The 19,931-nt window shown below is 49.1% G+C and overlaps 1 protein-coding gene across 1 annotated transcript in view; it reads left to right on the forward strand.

Moving 5' to 3' along the window:
* TSNAXIP1 (translin associated factor X interacting protein 1) overlaps nt 1-19,931 on the forward strand; it is a 64,619-nt gene that overhangs the window by 40,130 nt on the left and 4,558 nt on the right. The window contains exons 7-15 of the mRNA XM_084644747.1: nt 1,272-1,407; nt 3,050-3,219; nt 6,972-7,131; nt 7,432-7,562; nt 9,015-9,143; nt 10,073-10,234; nt 11,258-11,367; nt 12,646-12,769; nt 17,003-17,109. Coding sequence (XP_084500873.1) covers nt 1,272-1,407; nt 3,050-3,219; nt 6,972-7,131; nt 7,432-7,562; nt 9,015-9,143; nt 10,073-10,234; nt 11,258-11,367; nt 12,646-12,769; nt 17,003-17,109 — 1,229 coding nt within the window. The remainder of the gene's footprint in view (nt 1-1,271; nt 1,408-3,049; nt 3,220-6,971; nt 7,132-7,431; nt 7,563-9,014; nt 9,144-10,072; nt 10,235-11,257; nt 11,368-12,645; nt 12,770-17,002; nt 17,110-19,931) is intronic.

Genomic DNA, 19,931 nt, shown 5'->3' on the forward strand with positions numbered 1-19,931 from the left:
AAAGAGAAGTTAGGAGAAAATGGGTATAGTTTTGACACTGTCAAAAGATATATTCAGTTGTTTCTTTAAGGAGCTCTGGCACCTCCAGGGTTTGAAGCGGGAACTTTAAATGGGGCAGGGGTTGAGGAAGTGCCTTTTGCTGGCCTCATGAAAATCCACCCAGATTTAGCTGACTTATGACTACAGAGCATCACATTTGCACATACTTAGTTGAACTTTAGCTAAAATCTCCAACCAGTCCATCTTCACTGAGCATGCTCCAGCCACACAGTGCTTCCTAACATGCTGTCCCTCCACACTAAGCATGCTTCTTGCAGCCACAGAGCTAGAACTCCTGACTGGGGGGATGGTGCAGCAGCAGCAGCTGTTGTCACCCCGTTGGGCTAGGGAAAGGCAGGGGTTAGGCAAGTAAAGGTAAGTGTGGGAAGCTCAGCACTCTCTAAATGCAAAAGGTCAAACTCCCCCTCCTCTACTTGGCTTGAAGGTGCAACTCGCCACCCCACTTACTGCTCCTTGGCTTGTGCAGTGAAAACTTGCTCCTATTTCAGTCTATTTTAACCACTGGGGGAAGGAGTTCTGGGCACCAGGCAGGCGCAGACCATGAGTTCCAGTCTCAGCTCCTCACTGACTGGTGCTTATGCTGCTGTGCACTTCACAGCCCTTCTTGATGAGCAGAGCCTCATGCCCCTGCATTGTACAGCTGGGGTAACCGAGAGGCTGCACAACGTCACTTCTGGCAGATCTGGGAATGGAAGCTGGGGCTAGATTCTGGGCCAAGCCTCTCAGAGGTTCAGACGATGGGGGAGTGGGGGCGGGGAGGGAGATGGACAAAGGTGGTTTAAGCTATCTTTGTATATGTACAATGTTACTACCAAAAAAAGTCAAAGAATGCTATTAAGGTTGCAAAGTCAATCACTCAAAAGGAAGGAAATGCCAAAATTAATGCTGCCTTTGCAACCTTAATTTGACCCCCTGGTGCATATGCATTATGATACAGGCTTTAAGTACATGATCACATGCTGTTTTCCCGCAGGAGCCTGCCTCATTCAGTGCACAGGGTGGACAGTGCTCAGAGAATGAGCAGCTATTCAATATTTAGTTTTCTCCTCATTGTTCTGTGTGTGGCCCCAGGCCTTATTTACTGCACACTATTCAAACCCGGATCTGAAGACAGAACGATTAGTTTTCTCATGGGCTTTTCAGTGGTGCTCATTTCTACAGTATCTGAGAGCTTGAGTGCAGTGGTCAGCCCAGTATCCTGTCCCCTGCAGGTGAACATGCTGCGGAAGAATATGGCCAAGGAATACATGCGCTACATTAATGAGTGTGACGCACGCAAGCTGCTGCTAGCAGACCTGAATGAAATGCGCAATCAGCAGTTGGAAATGTCGCTTCGCCAAGTCCAAGGTAGAGAAAGCAAATTTTTGTAAGAGCTTATCCTGCAACAAGCCCCAAATCCAGAGCCATATAACCAACATTGCACGGAAGACTCAGCACTCACCCGCTACTTAACGAAACAGGTATTGCAGGGCCAGATTCTGCAAGGTGCTGAGAGCCCTTAGTGCTATTTGACTTCAGTGGAAGTTGTTGGTGCTCAAGGATCTTGTGACAGGCAGGCTGCAGGGTCGATCCCTCCGAACCAGCGAACCTTCTGGAAGTCAAGGATCTTGAGCATTTGTGTTTACAAAACTGCTCTGAGTTTGTGCCAGCCAGGTTATTTACCTGTGATAGTGATTGAGTAGGTGGCCCCTGCAGAGTCACCCCCAGTGCTGCTGTTTGGGAACTTGCTGGAAAACAATAGCTAGGTGTCCACATGAGCGCCCCATATATGGATTTGAATGTTCAGACCCAAAGACAGCACATCCCTGCTTCTGCTCTGTCCTTTCCCGCTAACCCAAAATTCAGCCTGGGACTTTGAATATGGGTAAGGAGGGCAGGGAATGTGGGTCCGCAAAGATAATTTACTCCAAGAAATACAGTTACTGGTAAGTAGCCTTTCTTCTTGTTCTTTATTAGTCCTGATTTTAGTATTGAATGTTTGCATTACAATAGCAGCCAGAGGCACCAATGGGGATTGAAGGGCTATGCAAATAAGTGTTTGCATAAATACATACATATGACCTTCTCATAAACAAACAAGGGAAATATAACCTAGATGGAGCTACTATAAAGTGGGTGCATAACTGGTTGGAAAACCATTTCCAGAGAGTACTTATCAGTGGTTCACAAGTCAAGCAGGAAGGGCAGATTGAGAGGGGTTCCACCCCCACCCCTTGTGTATATGGCCATTACAGCACTGCTGAGTCTCCCAAATTCTGGCCGTGCTGTGCGAAGCTTCCAGCTACTCTCCAGTCCCCTTCCTCCTCCTCCTCCATTCTGGAAGAGCAGCTCCCCATCTGCTCCTCATTCAGCCCAGCAATTAACTGTGCACCTCCTCAGCCCCACATCAGATCTGCCCTCCCAGTCCCACATTTGCTCCTCCTATAGCTCCTGGGTTCTTCAACCCACCTTCCCGCTCCGAGGCAGGGTGTTCCAGGTGGTGCAGAGGCACCATCCTGCTCCTGTTGCTCACAGGAGGGGAGGGGGGAAGAAGGGATGGAGCCACCCTAAGCTGCTGTGCTCTTTAGTTCTCTCTTCCCTCCACCTTCATCCTGTGAGTGCAGTGTCAGCTTCTGGGGAAAGGGGAGAGAGTTCTGCCTGCCCCCTGCAGAAGCCCTGATTGGCTGCTCTTCCCCAGGAGGTGGGGCAGTGGGGAAGGCAGCCAGTCAGATGGGGGTTCCTCCCCCCCCCCCCAGGCAGGACTGACATTCACAAGAGGACTGGAGATTCTCATGCCGTGAGCAGATGGGCTCCAGACCCAGCCAGACTCATGTGACTCTTGAACTGTCAAAAGCTGGGAGCACCAGGACTGCAGCATTGCATCAGTAGGGACAACACATCAGAACCCCTGAGGGCTTTAATAACGCTCACTTGAGAACGTGCCTCCAGAGAGCTGGGCTTGCGGTCACGGCCCTCCATCTGACTGTGCATTGATGATTGTTGTTTAAAGACGTCAAGGGTGAAGACTTGGTCAAGGTAACGCTGGCGTTGAAGATAGCTCGGCAGGACCTCACGAAAGCCCAGGTGGAGCTGAACACGATGAAAGCAGATTATGGAGACGTTGTACCCAGGAGAGACTTCGAATCGCAGGAGAAAAAATATTCTGATCTGTTTGAGAAGGTGATCATAAGGCTGTGTCTACCACACAAATGCCATCCTGTAAATTGGGGTGCAGGCTAGACTAAGTAAAGCCAGGAGGTGCTCACTCCAACCCTAACTTGTCCCATTGCAGCTGGCTCTTGTCTGTTGGCACAAGGAGATAAGGTAGGGATGAAATGGTAACGCAGAAGTGCCTGCTTGTTGACAGTTTGGATCTCAGCCTTAGCAATATTTCAGTACATTGTTTAATTCCTCCCCACAAATAAATGTCTCATCCCCTTGATTGGGGCTTCCCATAGAACAATTAAAGAGCCATCTCTGAACAGCTGTAACCTCTGGATTCGAAGCACTGTTGGTTTTGCCATGGTGTATTAACAGTAATAGACAGAGTTGGATACGTGTTGATTAGCATAAATATCCTACTGCATTGCCGGCTCTCTTACTGCTAATAAGAGAGAGTCAAGTTTAGCTGCGTGTAGTGCTGTAAAACAGTGGTGAAATCAGTTAATGAAGTAGGTATATCTTACACCACAGCCCTCTCCATAGTTCTGCTTACTGAAAGAAGGACTCAGCTGGTAGTTTTCTGTGTCTGCTTGGTGGTGCTGCTGCATTTCCCTCAGATATGAAATGGGTTCCTTAGTCTTCTGTGACTCCAGGGTCACCATGCTGCTAGTGGACTGAAGACATTTCCCCAAGCTGGACTGAGGGCTTAAATAGCTTCTGTTGTAGGTGGCTCGCTTTGTTTGTTTGCCTCCTTTTCGGAGCAAACAGTGTGAGCACTCGGCTGGCAGTGCACACACAGGAGCAGCGCCTGTTTTCCTACAGTGCAGCAAAGGACATAATGAACAAAAACGAGCAAAGTCCTAGGCTTAGCCCTGTTCCTGAGCTGTCATGGGCTAGAAGAGGCCATTCAACCCAGCTCCCAGCTGGACTAGACCCTAGAGCAAGGAATCGCTCAGTCAATCTGTAGCAAGCCTCCTGGTTGTTTCAGTATCATTCCTGCCATTGGTCAGGGTGCAAAGGAGAGAATGGGGGTGTGGAGGGGGCTTGGCTCAGAGTAACTCCTCTCCTCTGAAAGAGCAAAGAGCTGCCTGATGCACTGGAAGAAAGTTGATGTATCTATGCAAGGGGTCTAGTTTGGGGGTGCCCAAATTTGCATTAAAGGTGAACTGCAAAAAATATATATAGTGCATGCACCTGTTTTGCTTCTCTCTGAGGGGTTGAGGCCTGGCAGGTTTCTGAAGCTTTTCTGCCTGGTTATTACATAAGGCTTAGTATTTCTAATGTATCTATTTTTGCTGGAGCAAAGGCTCTCAGCCTTCAGTTACAGGGAAGCAGGTGTTGGATCTTTCACAAAGAGAACTTTTCTCCCAGGAGTTTGAGTTATAGATATCATAAACAGAGTCATAAACAATGAAGGTGTGAATAAAACTCCCTTTCTCTCCCTCTCAAGGTTTGGGTTTCAGTCATAATCTTGCTAGTGCTTCCACCCTTCAGGAGGACTGATAGCAAAAACAGGTCACTTCAGACCAGATATTTCTCAAGTAACAAACAGATGCATGTCAAGCTGTCCTGCATTGGTTCAAGAGCGCGGGTTGCAACCTCAAGGCAGAGTGTTACGAACCAGGGCACAAACCCCAATGTAGCTTCGAGTTCTACACCTAGATTTCACCAACCAATTATGAAGTGTGAACTCCTCAGGCATTATAACAGCCGGCCATGGAGTCACAGACAGTCCCCCTGGGGTGCTCCAATCTGTCTTGCCCCAGGTCAATTGCATCTTAGATCTCACACCAAAGACAAGACTGGTAGCCTATTCTATAATAAACTATATTCAGTTTTATTAACAGGAAAAGGAAATAAGTTTTATTTACATGGTTATAGCACCTAAACATAGATGCACACAAATGAGTTACAATCTTAAGTTTCCAAAGTAACAGAAGCTTCTGTGATAAGCAAGTTCTGTATGTCCTTTAGAGCTAACCCAGGCTAAGCAGCTGGGGAACTTTTGCTTATGCCTAGTAATTGTGGTTCCGAGGAGTCCAAGTAGCATAAAGATACAGTTCCTTGTTCTTAGGGCTTTTTATTCCCTTCACCATTTCAGCTTTGAGATGCAAACTCAACTGATGGGAGGAATTCACTTGCAAGACTCCTCTTCATGCAGTGGAAGGAGAGCAAACAACAAAGTCTTATACCTTCTTTAATGTTCCTTTCTAGTCTGTCTGGTGTTGATGGGCCTTCCTTGTTGGGCAGGACATAAAAACTTATATTGGAGGCCAGCATTTCAGACTAGTTAATGTCTCTCCGTCTGGTGATTTACATAGGCTTATAATGCAAACACTCAACCATTACCTTATCATATGGGATACAGCTCTTATAAGGTGAGATGAATGCAGGTAGCAACTCACAAGCATTCAGTAATGTCCAAACACTAAACTCACCTCTATAATTCTGTCATAACCATGAGAATAGCCTAAAATTCCTCCTTACCTGTAAAGGGTTAAGAAACTCAAATAACCTGGTTGGCAGCTGACCAAAGGAACCAATGGGGACAAAAGATACTTTCAAATCTGGGGGGTGGGAGAAGAGGGTTTGTTTGTGCTCTTTGTTTATGTGGTTGTTCTCTCTTGGGACTGAGAGAGGCCAGACAGAAATCCATCTTCTCCAACCCATCCTAATCCAAGTCTCCAATATTGCAACCAGTAGAGGTGAGCCAGGCAAGGCGGATTAGTTTATCTTTTGGTTTATGTGAATTTTCCCAGTGTTAAGAGGGAGGTTTATTCCTGTTTTCTGTAACTTTAAGGTTTGTCCAGAGGGGGATCCTCTGTGTTTTGAATCTGAATACCCTGTAAAGTATTTTCCATCCTGATTTTACAGAGGTGATTTTTATCTCTCTCTTTGTTTTTTAAATAAAATCCTTCTTTTAAGAACCTGACTGATTTTTCCATTGTTCCAAGACCCAGGGGTCTGGGTCTTCGACCATTTTGTAACCAGTTGGTTAGGATATTATTCTCAAGCCTCCCCAGGAAAGGGGGTGTGTAAGGCTTGGGGGGATATTTTGGGGGAAGACGTCTCCAAGTGCTCTCTTCCCTGATTCTTTGTTAAATTGCTTGGTGGCGGCAGCGTACCAGGCTTTAACCTAAGCTGGTAGAAATAAAGTTAGGGGGGCTTTCATGCGGGTCCCTACATCTGTACCCTCGAGTTCAGAGTGGGGAAGGAACCCTGACAAATTCTAATACCTATTTTAACAACACTATAAACACAGGAGTCAGACTGATCCCAGGTAGGTATTTGACAGTGTTCAACTGAGGCATGGGGACTTTGGCATGAGCTGGCACCTGGTCTGCCACAGGCACCGTGCCCCCAAGACCTTTTTCTTAAAGAACAAAAAATAAAGCCCCATTCAAGCCCCATTTTACACCATAACCCCCCCCCCCCCGCAAAAAAAAAAAACTTTACAAAAATTCTTTGCAGTTCACCTTTAAAAAGCAGCAATTTCCCGTTAGTGTGGCAGCTTTCAGAGGCTACAAGTCCCAGCAAAACATGCTCTGCTTGATCCGGGTGGCCAAGTGGAATATTGCATTCTGGGGCTCCACCTCCATTCTGAAGATGAGCAGCCATACTCTAGAAAGCTGTGGACTAACCGGGGCTCGCCTATGCTGCTCTTTGGCCAGCTCTGGTCTAAAATTCAGTCTGAAAAGGGATTGAATAACTGCAAGAAGTCCAGAGTCATCAGCACTGGTTTATCTCTGCCCCACTTTCCCTTATGTTAGATGGAAGTCCTGCAGAAGGATTTTGATGACCTCCAAAAGGAGTATGACACTCTGTTGGAAATCCACCAAGAGACTGTGGAAGAGCGAGACTGCTTCTACAACAAACTCCAGCAAGTTCAGCGCAGCTCCACGCCCCGGCCTGACTGGGCAAAATGTGCAGGTACCATCGTTGATGATGATTTGCTTTGGACATCTCATCTCAAAGTGCTGTGAGTTGCTGCATTTGTTAACCTCTGGGTACAGTGCAGAGCCCCATTTCCCCCACACAGGCTTTTATGGAGGGGGTAGAGCTGAGAGCTGGAGGGGCTCAGTGACTCTTGTTTTGTATTGGGTGTTTAACATAAGGGCTGAGCACCGATAGAGATCTGTACAAATCTAAAACTCCCACCAACGCCAGTTGGAGGACATGCTGGGAGTACTCTCCCTCCTTCAACAGGTGTGTTTGTTTCTGCTCTTACAGAGGTGATTTCTGGTGGGCCTGTGCGGTGGAGCTATCTGGAAGAGGGGAAGACCAGTGACCAGCTGGTGGATGTGCTTCTGGAGGAAATAGGAACAGGACTGCTGAAGGAGAAAGACTCCTTCCCTGGACTGGTATTTGTGTTTCTTTCTTGGTTGCTTTGCTCTGGTGAGAGGACTCAGTAATACATATCTGACTGTTGGCAAAGTAGGGAAGAGCCTTTCCCATTCAGAATTCCACAGCTGTTTTCATGACTGCCATACTGACCCATAAAGATCAGATTGTTGGAGTAATCATTTGCTGGAAACCTTAGGCCAAGGACAACCAGTTGCCCTCTTACTAAGAGATTAATCTCCAAGTTGAGATTTACCAGCAGCTACTGAAAGTGCAAAGTATTAGCTAAGGAATTGTTGCCCAGGAGTTACTGGGCTAAGGGTGTCCTTTCCCTGCCGACACTGCCTATTGCTTGTAACCTGTGATAGATACACTTTGCCACTGTGTCTTCCCTAGCCCCCAAACAAACAAGTGACAAATGCTGCATTATATAAAGAAAAGGAGTACTTGTGGCACCTTTCGTCATCCGATGAAGTGAGCTGTAGCTCACGAAAGCTTATGCTCAAATAAATTGGTTAGTCTCTAAGGTGCCACAAGTCCTCCTTTTCTTTTTGCGAATACAGACTAACATGGCTGTTACTCTGAAACCTGTCATTATATAAAGATCTCCTTGCTGATGCCTCCCTAACAAGCAGCTCAGTGAACCTGGGGTCATGTTGCTGTGACAGTTTACATTGTACTAAGCAGCTGGTCTGTCACGTGTGGATTCAGATTTCCTTTCGCCTGCCCTCATGAGTTGGTGACTCCCACTTACAACAGGTCTCTTCCTCCTTAGTTTTCTCCAGGAGCTTGAATGATTTTACCCTCTGCTCAGATGTTCTCTGCATCACTGCAGGAGGATGTCCCCACATTTTTGTTATGTTAAAGCCCTTGGCCCTCCCCCGCTTTGTGGCGAAGGGACTCTCTTTAGCAGCTACTCAGTGCACTTTCTAAACTGCCCCCAGAACATGCACCATGTTAAGTGATGCCAGGCGCTGCCGTCAAACTGCATGTCCATGTCAGGGAAATGTTACTCCTCCCTGGGAAATAGCCATTCACTAATATGGGCTGGAGGGTTACCCAGCCTGTGTGTCTTATCTGCATGACACGCTCACCATCTGTGTCAGAGGAACATCGTTCTGTACTGTGAGGCATGCACAGAAGTCATGTTCACAGCTGCATGGGTGCAATGGGGTTGAGATAGGAGTCACAAGAAAAGTCACTCATGTAGCAAGGGTTTGATCTAGTTCACTGCAAGGAGGAAAGAGGAGACACGCCTAGTGCAGACTCCAACTGACTCATGTCCACCCTTGTGGCTTCTTTGCGGCACCAGAACTTCCTATGAAACACGGGGAATGAAAGAACCTGTCCCAGATGGCTCCCACCTTGTGAGCTTACCCAGAGACACGAACCTTTTCTGTGGCTCCATATTCTATGGAAATAGCTTTTTTGCTACCTGATGTGAATTCCTGTTGGTCTCTTGTATTATCTAGGGCAAAGGGGACAAGGTCCCTGTGTACCTGAGGTACGAAGGCCAGGTGAAGAACAAGAAGCTAAACAAAAAGGATGTGGTGAACATCGTGAAAGAGATCTGGAAAGAGAAAGTTTCAGCAGATCTGCAGGTTCTCTTTATCCTATTTTTCCCCATAACTAAAAACCACTTGATTCCTTGCTGTCAGCTACTGGGACAGTCCTGCTGGCTGGAAGGGGTTGGGAAGCCAGGGCTGCACCTAAGCCACAGTTCGTGTCACTCTCTGACCCTGTCAACCGAGGATGCTGTAGGAGCAAGTCATTTTGCTGTTTTCCAGCCCCCATTCCCCACTGTCACTTCTGGGATGTGCTATCCTGGTGGGTGATGGTGCTCCTGTAACCAGGTCTCCAGGATGGCTAGGCAAGTAAGTGCCCTGGTGTTGTGCCAGCCATCCTGGTACAGGGGCCTAACAGACATAAACCACACACCCAAGGTACCGCGCAGCCTACTAACTAAGCTGAGCACAAGGGGACCTTAAGGCAGTTACGAGTGTCACTGTGGTCAGCAGGAAGAGTCAGGGAAGCTTCTAGCATGACACTGATAACAGTGCTCTGCATGGTTCTACAGACCAGAGATTAGGCCCCTTTCTTAGCCAGTAGGGTGAGGGGTGCTCTGCTCCTGGGGTGACCTGGTGGGTTTGGGGAAAGCCTGCCCACCCCACCCTGGCCAGAATGGCAGTGTCCAGATGTGCTGGCAGAGGGCAAGATGTGCAAATGTGTGGTTCCAACCTGGGGCATGGAGGGCCCTACAAATGTGGGGTGGGAGGAGGAGATTTAGTGCTCATTCCCAATTGAAGAGTGGCCATTGGGCTGTCTCCTTTTTAGGGATGGGGAGTGATATCCACTGCTCAGATCCAGGGGACAGCTGGAGTTTCTGTGCTTCATTCAGCTGTGAACACCCTCAAGAGAAGGAAGGTGGCCTGGGTCTTCTCTGGTGTTTGGAGCTCAGGAGCAGCTCTGAAGGGATCAGCCCCCTCCAGCCTCAACCTGTTTTCTAGAGCAGCTGTCTTCTTTTTGGCAGAAAGGGAAGCAATCCAGCCTTCCAGAGTTCTTCCTTAACTACCTCCAGAAGAGGTATGGAGACGCCTCTGCCTTTGAATGGGCTTACACCATCTATGAAAACATCAAGCTGTACCGATCAAACGAAGCCATGAGCTTGTTCTATGACATACTGAGTGGGAAGGTGAGTGGCCTGGGAACCTGGTGTCCTACCTCTGCTTCCTTGTGAGAGAGCGAGGGAACTGGGGGGAAGCCCTGTGGTGAGCTGAGCACCCGCACACCCTACTGCTCACAATGGGAGTGAGGTTACTCAGCATGTTGTGGAAACTCTCAGGTTCCTGTTGGAAGGCCCCTGTTCTTTCAGGAGCACTGATCACATCACATCCTCCCACTGACGTCAGAGGGCCACAGTTTGCTTAGCTACATACTTACAATCCCCTTTGCTCCCTGACATCTAGTCCTTTACACTTCCTGTACAATCCACAAAACAGCACGACTCCCAGCTGCAGTGCTCCCCTGGGCTGGGCAGCTCAACGGGGCTCATTCCCACCCTATGGAGATGGAAAAGTCTCCTGTACTTCCTCATGCCTCTGGTTGCACTCCTCCTGAGCTGCCAATGCCCCACAACATTATAGAGTTCTCCTGCACCGTACACACGATGCTCTGGATACTGCATGGAAACAGCAGCCCAGGAGTTACATACGTCCTGCTCAGGAGTGGGTGAGAGGCATGGATACCGTCAACCATGAGGGCAATGAAAGTCTCCATCCTCTGGCTAAGAAGCGGATTTGCATGCAGCAGTTCATTGCATATGGGGCTTTCAAAGCAGAGGTCCTGTCTGCTGCTCAATAAGGTGAGGGATTGCCACAGCACCACGCCTCACTGTGTCGTGCAATGTGCTGTTTTTCTGGCTGCTGCGTTCCACCCCAGAGAGGGCTGCTTTTCACTGGTCCAGTATATCATTGCACATAAGCTGCTTTGGAAGGATGGGTGTTCTATATGAAGCGATTATAATACCAGCCTCGGGGGGAGCACCATCTGGCTTGCTTAATGATTTGTAAATTACCAAAAGATGCTTGGATGGAAATGACGTGCTGTCTCTGGGTGGTGCCATCTTCCCCATTACTGCCCTGACTTTCCTTCTACATTGGGAGGCTAGCTCCTCGGTGGTGCTGTCAGTGACCTGTGGACGCTTCCTGTTTCACAGGTGGATGAAGGACTATACCATGGCCAGAACCAGCTAATCTCCAACCTGCTGAAGGAGCTGACGGCCAGCGACAGCTCAAACAACGGAACTCTCATGACTGAACAGTTCAAGTAAGAGGTGCTGCAGCTGTCTGAGCCCCGCCATCCAGCGTAGAAGATCTTAGAGCTTCCTAGTGTTTAAGGCCAGCCAGGTCCATTCGATCACCCACTGTGACCTCCTGTAAATCACCAGCCATTACATTGCACCCAGTTACCCCTACATTAAGCCCAATAACTCAGTTACACCATAGTATTGTAGTCCTTGGGAGACTCACTGTTGTGTGCCAAAGGCAGAGAACAGGAGAGACAGGTGCCCCAAGCCACTGTGATGGCAGGGAATGGACTAGTCCGAAGCAGAGTTGTGTTGCTATGCCAGTTTCATCAGCAGGTTTCACTGGTTCTCTCCCTGGCAGAGTGATTGGGCACCATCTGATCTCCATCCTGGGCTACATTCTCACCTCAGATAACCCTGCACAGTGCCAGAGGCAGAAGTTAGGAGTCCATCGGAGGGCAGAATCTCACCACTCTGCTAACAGCTGTATTACAAGATTCAGGCGGAGACACCCTGTAACACTCTGGCACTGGTGAAATGAGTCCAGGTTCACGGTCAGATTTTCTGAAGTGTTCAGGGCCAGGTTGCCAAGTGCTCAGCACCCACAGTCTAGAGCAGATTTGCAAAAGCACTTGGCCCCCACCTTGCACAGCTCTGCTGGAGTCTGGCCACGTATTTTGGTGCCCAGATGGGAGCCTAGGTTCTCTGGGAAATCTGGCACTGACTGTGAGCACAAAGCACATCTGAACATTCTGCTCTAGGGATCATTTTTGCTGATTCTTGCCCAGTTAAGCAACTGTTGTAGCAACTGGCAAGTGCCAGATTAAGTGGTTCCCTGGGAGATGTCCAGATATAACGATCCGTTGAAGTGGGGTAGAAGCTACGTGCACTAGCCCTTCTGCTAGGAATATGTGCCTCTCTCCAGAGCTGCTAGTCACATGGGGCCAGACTGTCTGGCAGTCAGCACCCACAGCTGGGCCACATTTCCCCAAGAGCTCAGCACCCAGCATGCACCCACATGCTGAGCTCTACTGCAAATGTGGCCCTTGTTTTGATGCCTGCACAGGGGCTGAACTCTTCTGAAGACCCTGCCCTGATTGCAAATGCTGCGCTATTGAACACCTGCTCCTGGAGTGCTGGCTTCTGGGGGTGCTGCACAGCCAACAGTGTGTGCCATGCACCTGAACGGCCACACACCCCTTGATAGGAGGGCCTGGTCACGCTCCGAGCGGGTGTCCATGCACACGCTGCTGGGCCACCCATACCTGTGGTTGTGATGCTCCTCTTTCTCCATACAGCCTGGCACTGAGGGCCGCTTGTCCCTTGAAAAGTAATGATCAGATCCAGGAGCTAATAGATGCAAGCAGGTACAAGGCACAAAGCACAGAGGACTTCATTGACTACAGGTCCTTATTCATGGAGGTAGGCTGCAGCTTCTTTAGTCTTTCTTCTGGTTCTGGTTTAGGTTTCACCAAGGAAGAATGGTTTGAATCCACGTGCTAATGGAACTGCAATCCCCACTGTAGAATCTACATCCTGAAAGCAGCCTGCAGAGGATGAAAATGCACTTCACGCCCTCTCATTTAGGATGAGTAAAAGAAGCCTGTGGCATGGCTCACTCATCCTTGCACTGGTGTGGGGCATTGCCTCCAGCACTTCCTGCTGGTCACTTGTCTCTGGCCCCAAGTCTTCTGTGGCTCTGCCCTCCGGCCAAGTCACTTAAGTTCAGATTCCTTCCAGGATACCATAAACAAGTCCAAACAAAACTGAACAGTTCTCCTAGCCTCTTGGGCTACGGAAGTCTTTTCCTCTCTACTTCCCTGGCAGGAGTCTACACTGTCCCTGTTGTCTCTGTATGTGTGTCCTAACCCTGGGCTTCTCTCAGTCAGAGGGACCTGTCTCCTCTGCCATGTCTCTCTCAGCTGAGCTCTTTCAGTCATAGAATCATAGAATATCAGGGTTGGAAGGGACCTCAGGAGGTCATCTAGTCCAACCCCCTGCTCAAAGCAGGACCAATCCCCAACTAAATCATCCCAGCCAGGGCTTTCTCAAGCCTGACCTTAAAAATATCTAAGGAAGGAGATTCCACCACCTCCCTAGGTAACGCATTCCAGTGTTTCACCACCCTCCTAGTGAAAAAGTTTTTCCTAATATCCAACCTAAACCTCCCCCACTGCAACTTGAGACCATTACTCCTCATTCTGTCATCAGCTACCACTGAGAACAGGCTAGATCCATCCTCTTTGGAACCCGCTTTCAGGTAGTTGAAAGCAGCTATCAAATCCCACCTCATTCTTCTCTTCCGCAGACTAAACAATCCCATTTCGCTCAGCCTCTCCTCATAAGTCATGTGTTCCAGTCCACTAATCATTTTTGTTGCCCTCCGCTGGACATTTTCAATTTTTCCACATCCTCCTTGTAGTGTGGGGCCTAAAATTGGACACAGTACTCCAAATGAGGCCTCACCAATGTTGAATAGAGGGGAACGATCATGTCCCTCGATCTGCTGGCAATGTCCCTACTTATACATCCCAAAATGCCATTGCCTTCTTGGCAACAAGGGCACACTGTTGACTCATATCCAGCTTCTGGTCCACTGTAACCCCTAGGTCCTTTTCTGCAGAACTGCTGCTGAGCCATTCGGTCCCTAGTCTGTAGCTGTGCATGAGATTCTTCCATCCTAAGTGCAGGACTCTGCACTCGTCCTTGTTGAACCTCATCAGATTTCTTTTGGCCCAATCCTCTCATTTGTCTAGGGCCCTCTGTATCCTATCCCTACCCTCCAGCGTATCTACCTCTCCTCCCAGTTTGGTGTCATCTGCAAACTTGCTGAGGGTGCAATCCACACCATCCTCCAGATCATTAATGAAGATATTGAACAAAACCGGCCCAAGGACCGACCCTTGGGGCACTCCACTTTATATCGGCTGCCAACTAGACATGGAGCCATTGATCACTACCCGTTGAGCCCAACAGTCTAGCCAGCTTTCTATCCACCTTATCGTCCATTCATCCAGCCCATACTTCTTTAACTTACTGGCAAGAATACTGTGGGAGACTGTGTCAAAAGCTTTGCTAAAGTCAAGGAACAACACATCCACTGCTTTTCCCTCATCCACAGAGCCAGTTATTTCGTCATAGAAGGCAATTAGATTAGTCAGACATGACTTGCCCTTGGTGAATCCATGCTGACTGTTCCTGATCACTTTCCTCTCCTCTGAGTGCTTCAGAACTGATTTCTTGAGGACCTGCTCCATGATTTTTCCAGGGACTGAGGTGAGGCTGACTGGCCTGTAGTTCTCTGGATCCTCCTCCTTCCCTTTTTTAAAGATGGGCACTACATTAGCCTTTTTCCAGTCATCCGGGACCTCCCCCAATTGCCATGAGTTTTCAAAGATAATGGCCAATGGCTCTGCAATCACATCCACCAACTCCTTTAGCACTCTCGGATGCAACACATCCGGCCCCATGGACTTGTGCTCGTCCAGGTTTTCTAAATAGTCCCTGTCAAGGTTCCTTCCCCACTCTGAACTCTAGGGTACAGATGTGGGGACCTGCATGAAAAACCCCCTAAGGTTATTTTTACCAGCTTAGGTTAATACTTCCCCAAGGTACAAACTATTTTACCTTTTTGCCCTTGGACTTAATGCTGCCACCACCAAGCATCTAACAAATATATAACAGGGAAAGAGCCCTCTTGGAAATGTCTTCCCCCCGAAAAAATCCTCCCCAAACCCTACACCCCCTTTCCTGGGGAAGGCTTGATAAGAAATCCTCACCAATTTGCATAGGGGAACACAGACCCAAACCCTTGGATTTTAAGAACAATGAAAAAGCAATCAGGTTCTTAAAAGAAGAATTTTAATTGAAGAAAAAGTAAAAGAATCACCTCTGTAAAATCAGGATGGTAAATACCTTACAGGGTAATCAGATTCAAAATATAGAGAATCCCTCTAGGCAAAACCTTAAGTTACAAAAAGACACAAAAACAGGAATCTACATTCCATTCAGCACAACTTATTTTATCAGCCATTTAAACAAAACAGAATCTAACGCATATCTAGCTAGATTACTTACTACGTTCTAAGACTCCATTCCTTTTTTTGTTCCTGGCAAAAGCAACACACAGACAAAGAGAATCTTTGTTTTCCCCCCCCGCTCCAGCTTTGAAAGTATCTTGTCTCCTCATTGGTCATTTTGGTCAGGTGCCAGTGAGGTTATCCTAGCTTCTTAACTCTTTACAGGTGAAAGGGTTCCTCTTCTGGCTAGGAGGGATTTAAAGGTGTTTACCCTTCCCTTTATATTTATGACAGTCCCGAACCACTTCTTTCTCCACAGAGGGCTGGTCACCTCCTCCCCATGCTGTGCTGCCCAGTGCAGTAGTCTGGGAGCTGACCTTGTTCGTGAAGACAGAGGCAAAAAAAACGTTGAGTACATTAGCTTTTTCCACATCCTCTGTCACTAGGTTGCCTCCCGCATTCAGTAAGGGGCCCACACTTTCCTTGACTTCCTTCTTGTTGCTAACATACCTGAAGAAACCCTTCTTGTTACTCTTAACATCTCTTGCTAGCTGCAACTCCAGGTATGATTTGGCCTTCCTGATTTCCTGATTTCACTCCTGCATGCCTGAGCAATATTTTTATACTCTTCTGTGGTCATTTGTCCAATCTTCCACTTCTTGTAAGCTTCTTTTTTGTGTTGAAGATCAGCAAGGATTTCACTGTGAAGCCAAGCTGGTCGCCTGCCATATTTACTATTCTTTCTACACATCGGGATGGTTTCTCCCTGTAACTTCAATAAGGATTCTTTAAAATACAGCCAGCTCTCCTGGACTCCTTTCCCCCTCATGTTATTCTCCCAGGGGATCCTGCCCAGGCCCCCAGGCCAAAATCTAACATCGCTCCTACAGTACGTTCTCACTGCAGGCTTACCCTGGGCTCTTACCCCAAACCCCACCGTTCCCATGGATAACCCTCATGACCAGGCTTATATGTGTCATCAGCCTGGGCTTGCTTTCCTAGATGGCGGTAGAGATTAGAATCCAGGTGGGCTCTGATCTGCCTACTTTGCAGTGGCGATGCCTCTGAAGAGCTCAGGTTTTGATGGTCCTCCAATGCTATCCCACAATTTCCAAAGTCTGTATTTTCTGCCCCTTCTACCTACTCATTTCTCACTCATTGCCTATGCACTGGAAGTCCCCTGCCAGACTCCATACGCTTAGTCAGCATTTAACCCTCCATTCCACATGCCCTGCTTCATGTCCACCATGCTCAGCTCCCCTCAGTCCAGTAGCGCTAGAGGTTGCCGTCCCAGCATGCTGCTAGCTGGCCAGAGGAGCACGCCAGCGCTCTGGCTGGCCTTGGGTAGGAAACCAGCAGGGAGTGGGATTCTGAGCGCTGCACCCAAAACCTTTGCTCTCTCCGAAAGAGCTCCAGGTGGCTGGCAGAGGTGGGGATCAGTGCATGCAGCAGCTGCCCACAGCCAGAGTGCTGGTTACAGCCCAGTCCTGCTGGCACAAAGGATGCTGCTTCAATGCATTAAGAGCCTCCAGATCCAAGTCTTTAATGCACCCAGGCGTGTGTTCTGCTGGGGCTTGTGATGGAGCAGAGCACCAGAGCCAGGCTCTGGTGCCAAGGGCCCTGCTGTCTCTTGCAGGACGAGGAGGGCAACGCTGAGCCCTTCATTGCGAAGATCAGGAGCCAATACGCTAGCGAGAAGCAGGAGTATCTGAGAGAACTGAGGAATGAGCTGGGCCACATGCCGTGAGTAGCTGAGCTATTCAGATCCCATGTTTTCTGTTCCCCTCTTGGATTGCCAAGAAATCCTGTGGTGGGTGCAGGATCTTCAGGTGCAGCTGCCTGGCAGTGAGCTCAGGGTGATGAGATAGGCAGGTGAATGGGGCACAGCGGGTGGGGGTGGAGAATGAACCAGTGTGAGTAATAATAACTCAGAATGGACAGTGCAGTAACTGGGCCCTAAGAGTACAGAGGCGAGCCAGCAGGAACAGGGCCAAATGCTTTTGGGAGCTCTCAAAAGGCATTGGATGTGTAGCATGCGGTCACCATTGGGGCGGACCCCACTGTACAGACAGAACGGGCAACCCCTGCTCCAAAGGGCATATGCAGCCTAACAGACAAGATGGACCAAGTGGACGGAAGAATCCCATGCACCGCTACAGACTTGGGACCGAATGGCTAGGCAGCAGTTCTGCGGAAAAGGACCTAGGGGTGACAGTGGACGAGAAGCTGGATATGAGTCAACAGTGTGCCCCTGTTGCCAAGAAGGCCAATGCCATTTTGGGATGTATAGGTAGGGGCATTGCCAGCAGATCAAGGGACGTGATTGTTCCCCTCTATTCGACATTGGTGAGGCCTCATCTGGAGTACTGTGTCCAGTTTTGGGCCCCACACTACAAGAAGGATGTGAAAAAGTTGGAAAGCATCCAGCAGAGGGCAACAGAAATGATTAGGGGACTGGAACACATGACTTATGAGGAGAGGCTGAGGGAACTGGGATTGTTTAGTCTGCGGAAGAGACGAATGAGGGGGGATTTGATAGCTGCTTTCAACTACCTGGAGCAGGGTTCCAAAGAGGATGGCTCTAGACTGTTCTCAGTGGTAGAAGAGGACAGGACAAGGAGTAATGGTCTCAAGTTGCAGTGGGGGAGGTTTAGGTTGGATATTAGGAAAAACTTTTTCACTAGGAGAGTGGTGAAGCACTGGAATGCGTTACCTAGGGAGGTGGTTGAATCTCCTTCCCTTGCCAGTTTTGAAGTTTTTAAGGTCAGGCTTGAGAAAGCCCTGGCTGGGATGATTTAGTTGGGGATTGGTCCCGCTTTGAGCAGGGGGTGGGACCAGATGACCTCCTGAGGTCCCTTCCAACCCTGATATTTTATGATTCTATGACAAGGCAAACCAGCGTGCTGGGACAGGCCAGCAGGGAGGGTGCAATTTCTAGCTGTCCAGCAGCAGTAATCATCATGCACCTGCCTAGCTGAGGGATCGTTCAGAATTCAACCCTCTCCCTCACCTAGCAGCCGTTCAGACAGTGTTCAGAGCAGCCCTCCACTTAGTGTCGCCAAACGGAATGGGTCACCTTTTGGGAGAGCGCCTCCTAAAGGCAGCCTTTCCCATTGTAATTACCTCTGGGAGAGGAGCGAATAGCACAAGGGCAGGTAACCCCCACAGCACATAAGCTGAAACCCACCCAGCTTCATTATGGCCACACACAGCATGCCCTTCTGGACGGCCAGTGCCTCAGCCCAGGGCTTCTGAGGGCTAGTACAGCGCTCAGCACCATGGGCCTGATCCCGATGGAGGCTGCTGGCTACCCCCACAATATACACACATTTTACTCTGTCCCCAGATTGATTATTCTAGGCAGGGCTGCTAGCACCACCTGTTATTAAGGCTCCCTGACACATCCCAGTCGAAGACCCTGTTGTCAATTGCTTGTAACTTTAACCAGGTGGGTTGAAAGTTTCCTTGCTGAGCATCTGCCTGGGGCTGAATTGTTTTGGAAAGTTTCAACCATTGCTGAGAACGAGGCTAGAGGACCAGACAGTGTTTCGCTCATGTTAAAAAATTCCATCCGCCTTGTTCTTGAGACATCCTAGTGCTTTGGAACAGGGACTTGAAACTTGGCAGGTGGTTGGCTCTTGTGGCAGGGCTTTGCTTTTTACCAGCCCTGTGAAAATCTGCTGAGATTTGGCCAAGACATAAGCCTCTGAAAAGGTGCCATGTGCACATGCTCAGTACAGCCTTAAATTTTAGCAGCTAAATGCCCTGAAGAGTCTGTCCACAAGGAGCATGCTCCAGCCCAGGGCTGAGCAGGACTTTCCCTGCTCTGGGCTGCAGTGGTCCATATTGAGTCCAGGTGCCTGAACTGAGAGCAAGGAGCCTGTCTCTCCTGACTCCTCTGAAGCTGCATGATTTGAATGTAGAGGGGACAGGAGCTGGACCTGTGGAGGGGGCAAGGTGGGTTGATCAGGACAAGGAACCAGCAGGAAGGGCGGGGCATGGGGAGAGGGAAACTGGGACTGAGAGTTGAGTCGGGGTAGACTGGGACTAGGAGCCGGGGGGGGGGAACTTGGATGGGGGAAAGATAGAGATCGGATGAGGAGGGGTGGGAATCTGGGACAAACAACTTGTGGGGTAGAGGGACAGAGGTGAGACAGATCTGATGAGAAGCCGAGGTGCAGGGGGAGAACTGGAAGTGGCTGAGCAAGGAGACTGGGTCGAGGAACCCAGGGGAGAAAAGACTAGAAGAAGAGCCTGAAGGAGAAAACTGGGAGCCAGTGGGGCCAGGAAACTGGGGGAGGGAAGTGACTGGAGGCCAGGGTGCAGGAGACAGAGATTCAATGAGGAGCCAGAGGAGCAGAACTTGGCCTGTCTGAGCAAGGAGCTAGAGGGTAGAGAGGGTACTTGGGCTGGACAAGGAGACTGGGACTAGGAGTCTGGAGAGGGCAGAGTAAGGTTGGCTGGGCAAGGAGTTTGGAACTGTGATGAGAAGAGTGAGAAGCGGACAGCGGGACTGGCTTGGTGAGGAGAATGAAGTGGGACAAAGAGCAAGGGATGGGGAAGAG

The sequence above is a fragment of the Lepidochelys olivacea genome (genome assembly GCF_965140295.1).
Source record: "Lepidochelys olivacea isolate rLepOli2 genome assembly, chromosome: 12".
In the NCBI taxonomy this organism is placed as follows: Eukaryota; Metazoa; Chordata; order Testudines; family Cheloniidae; genus Lepidochelys; species Lepidochelys olivacea.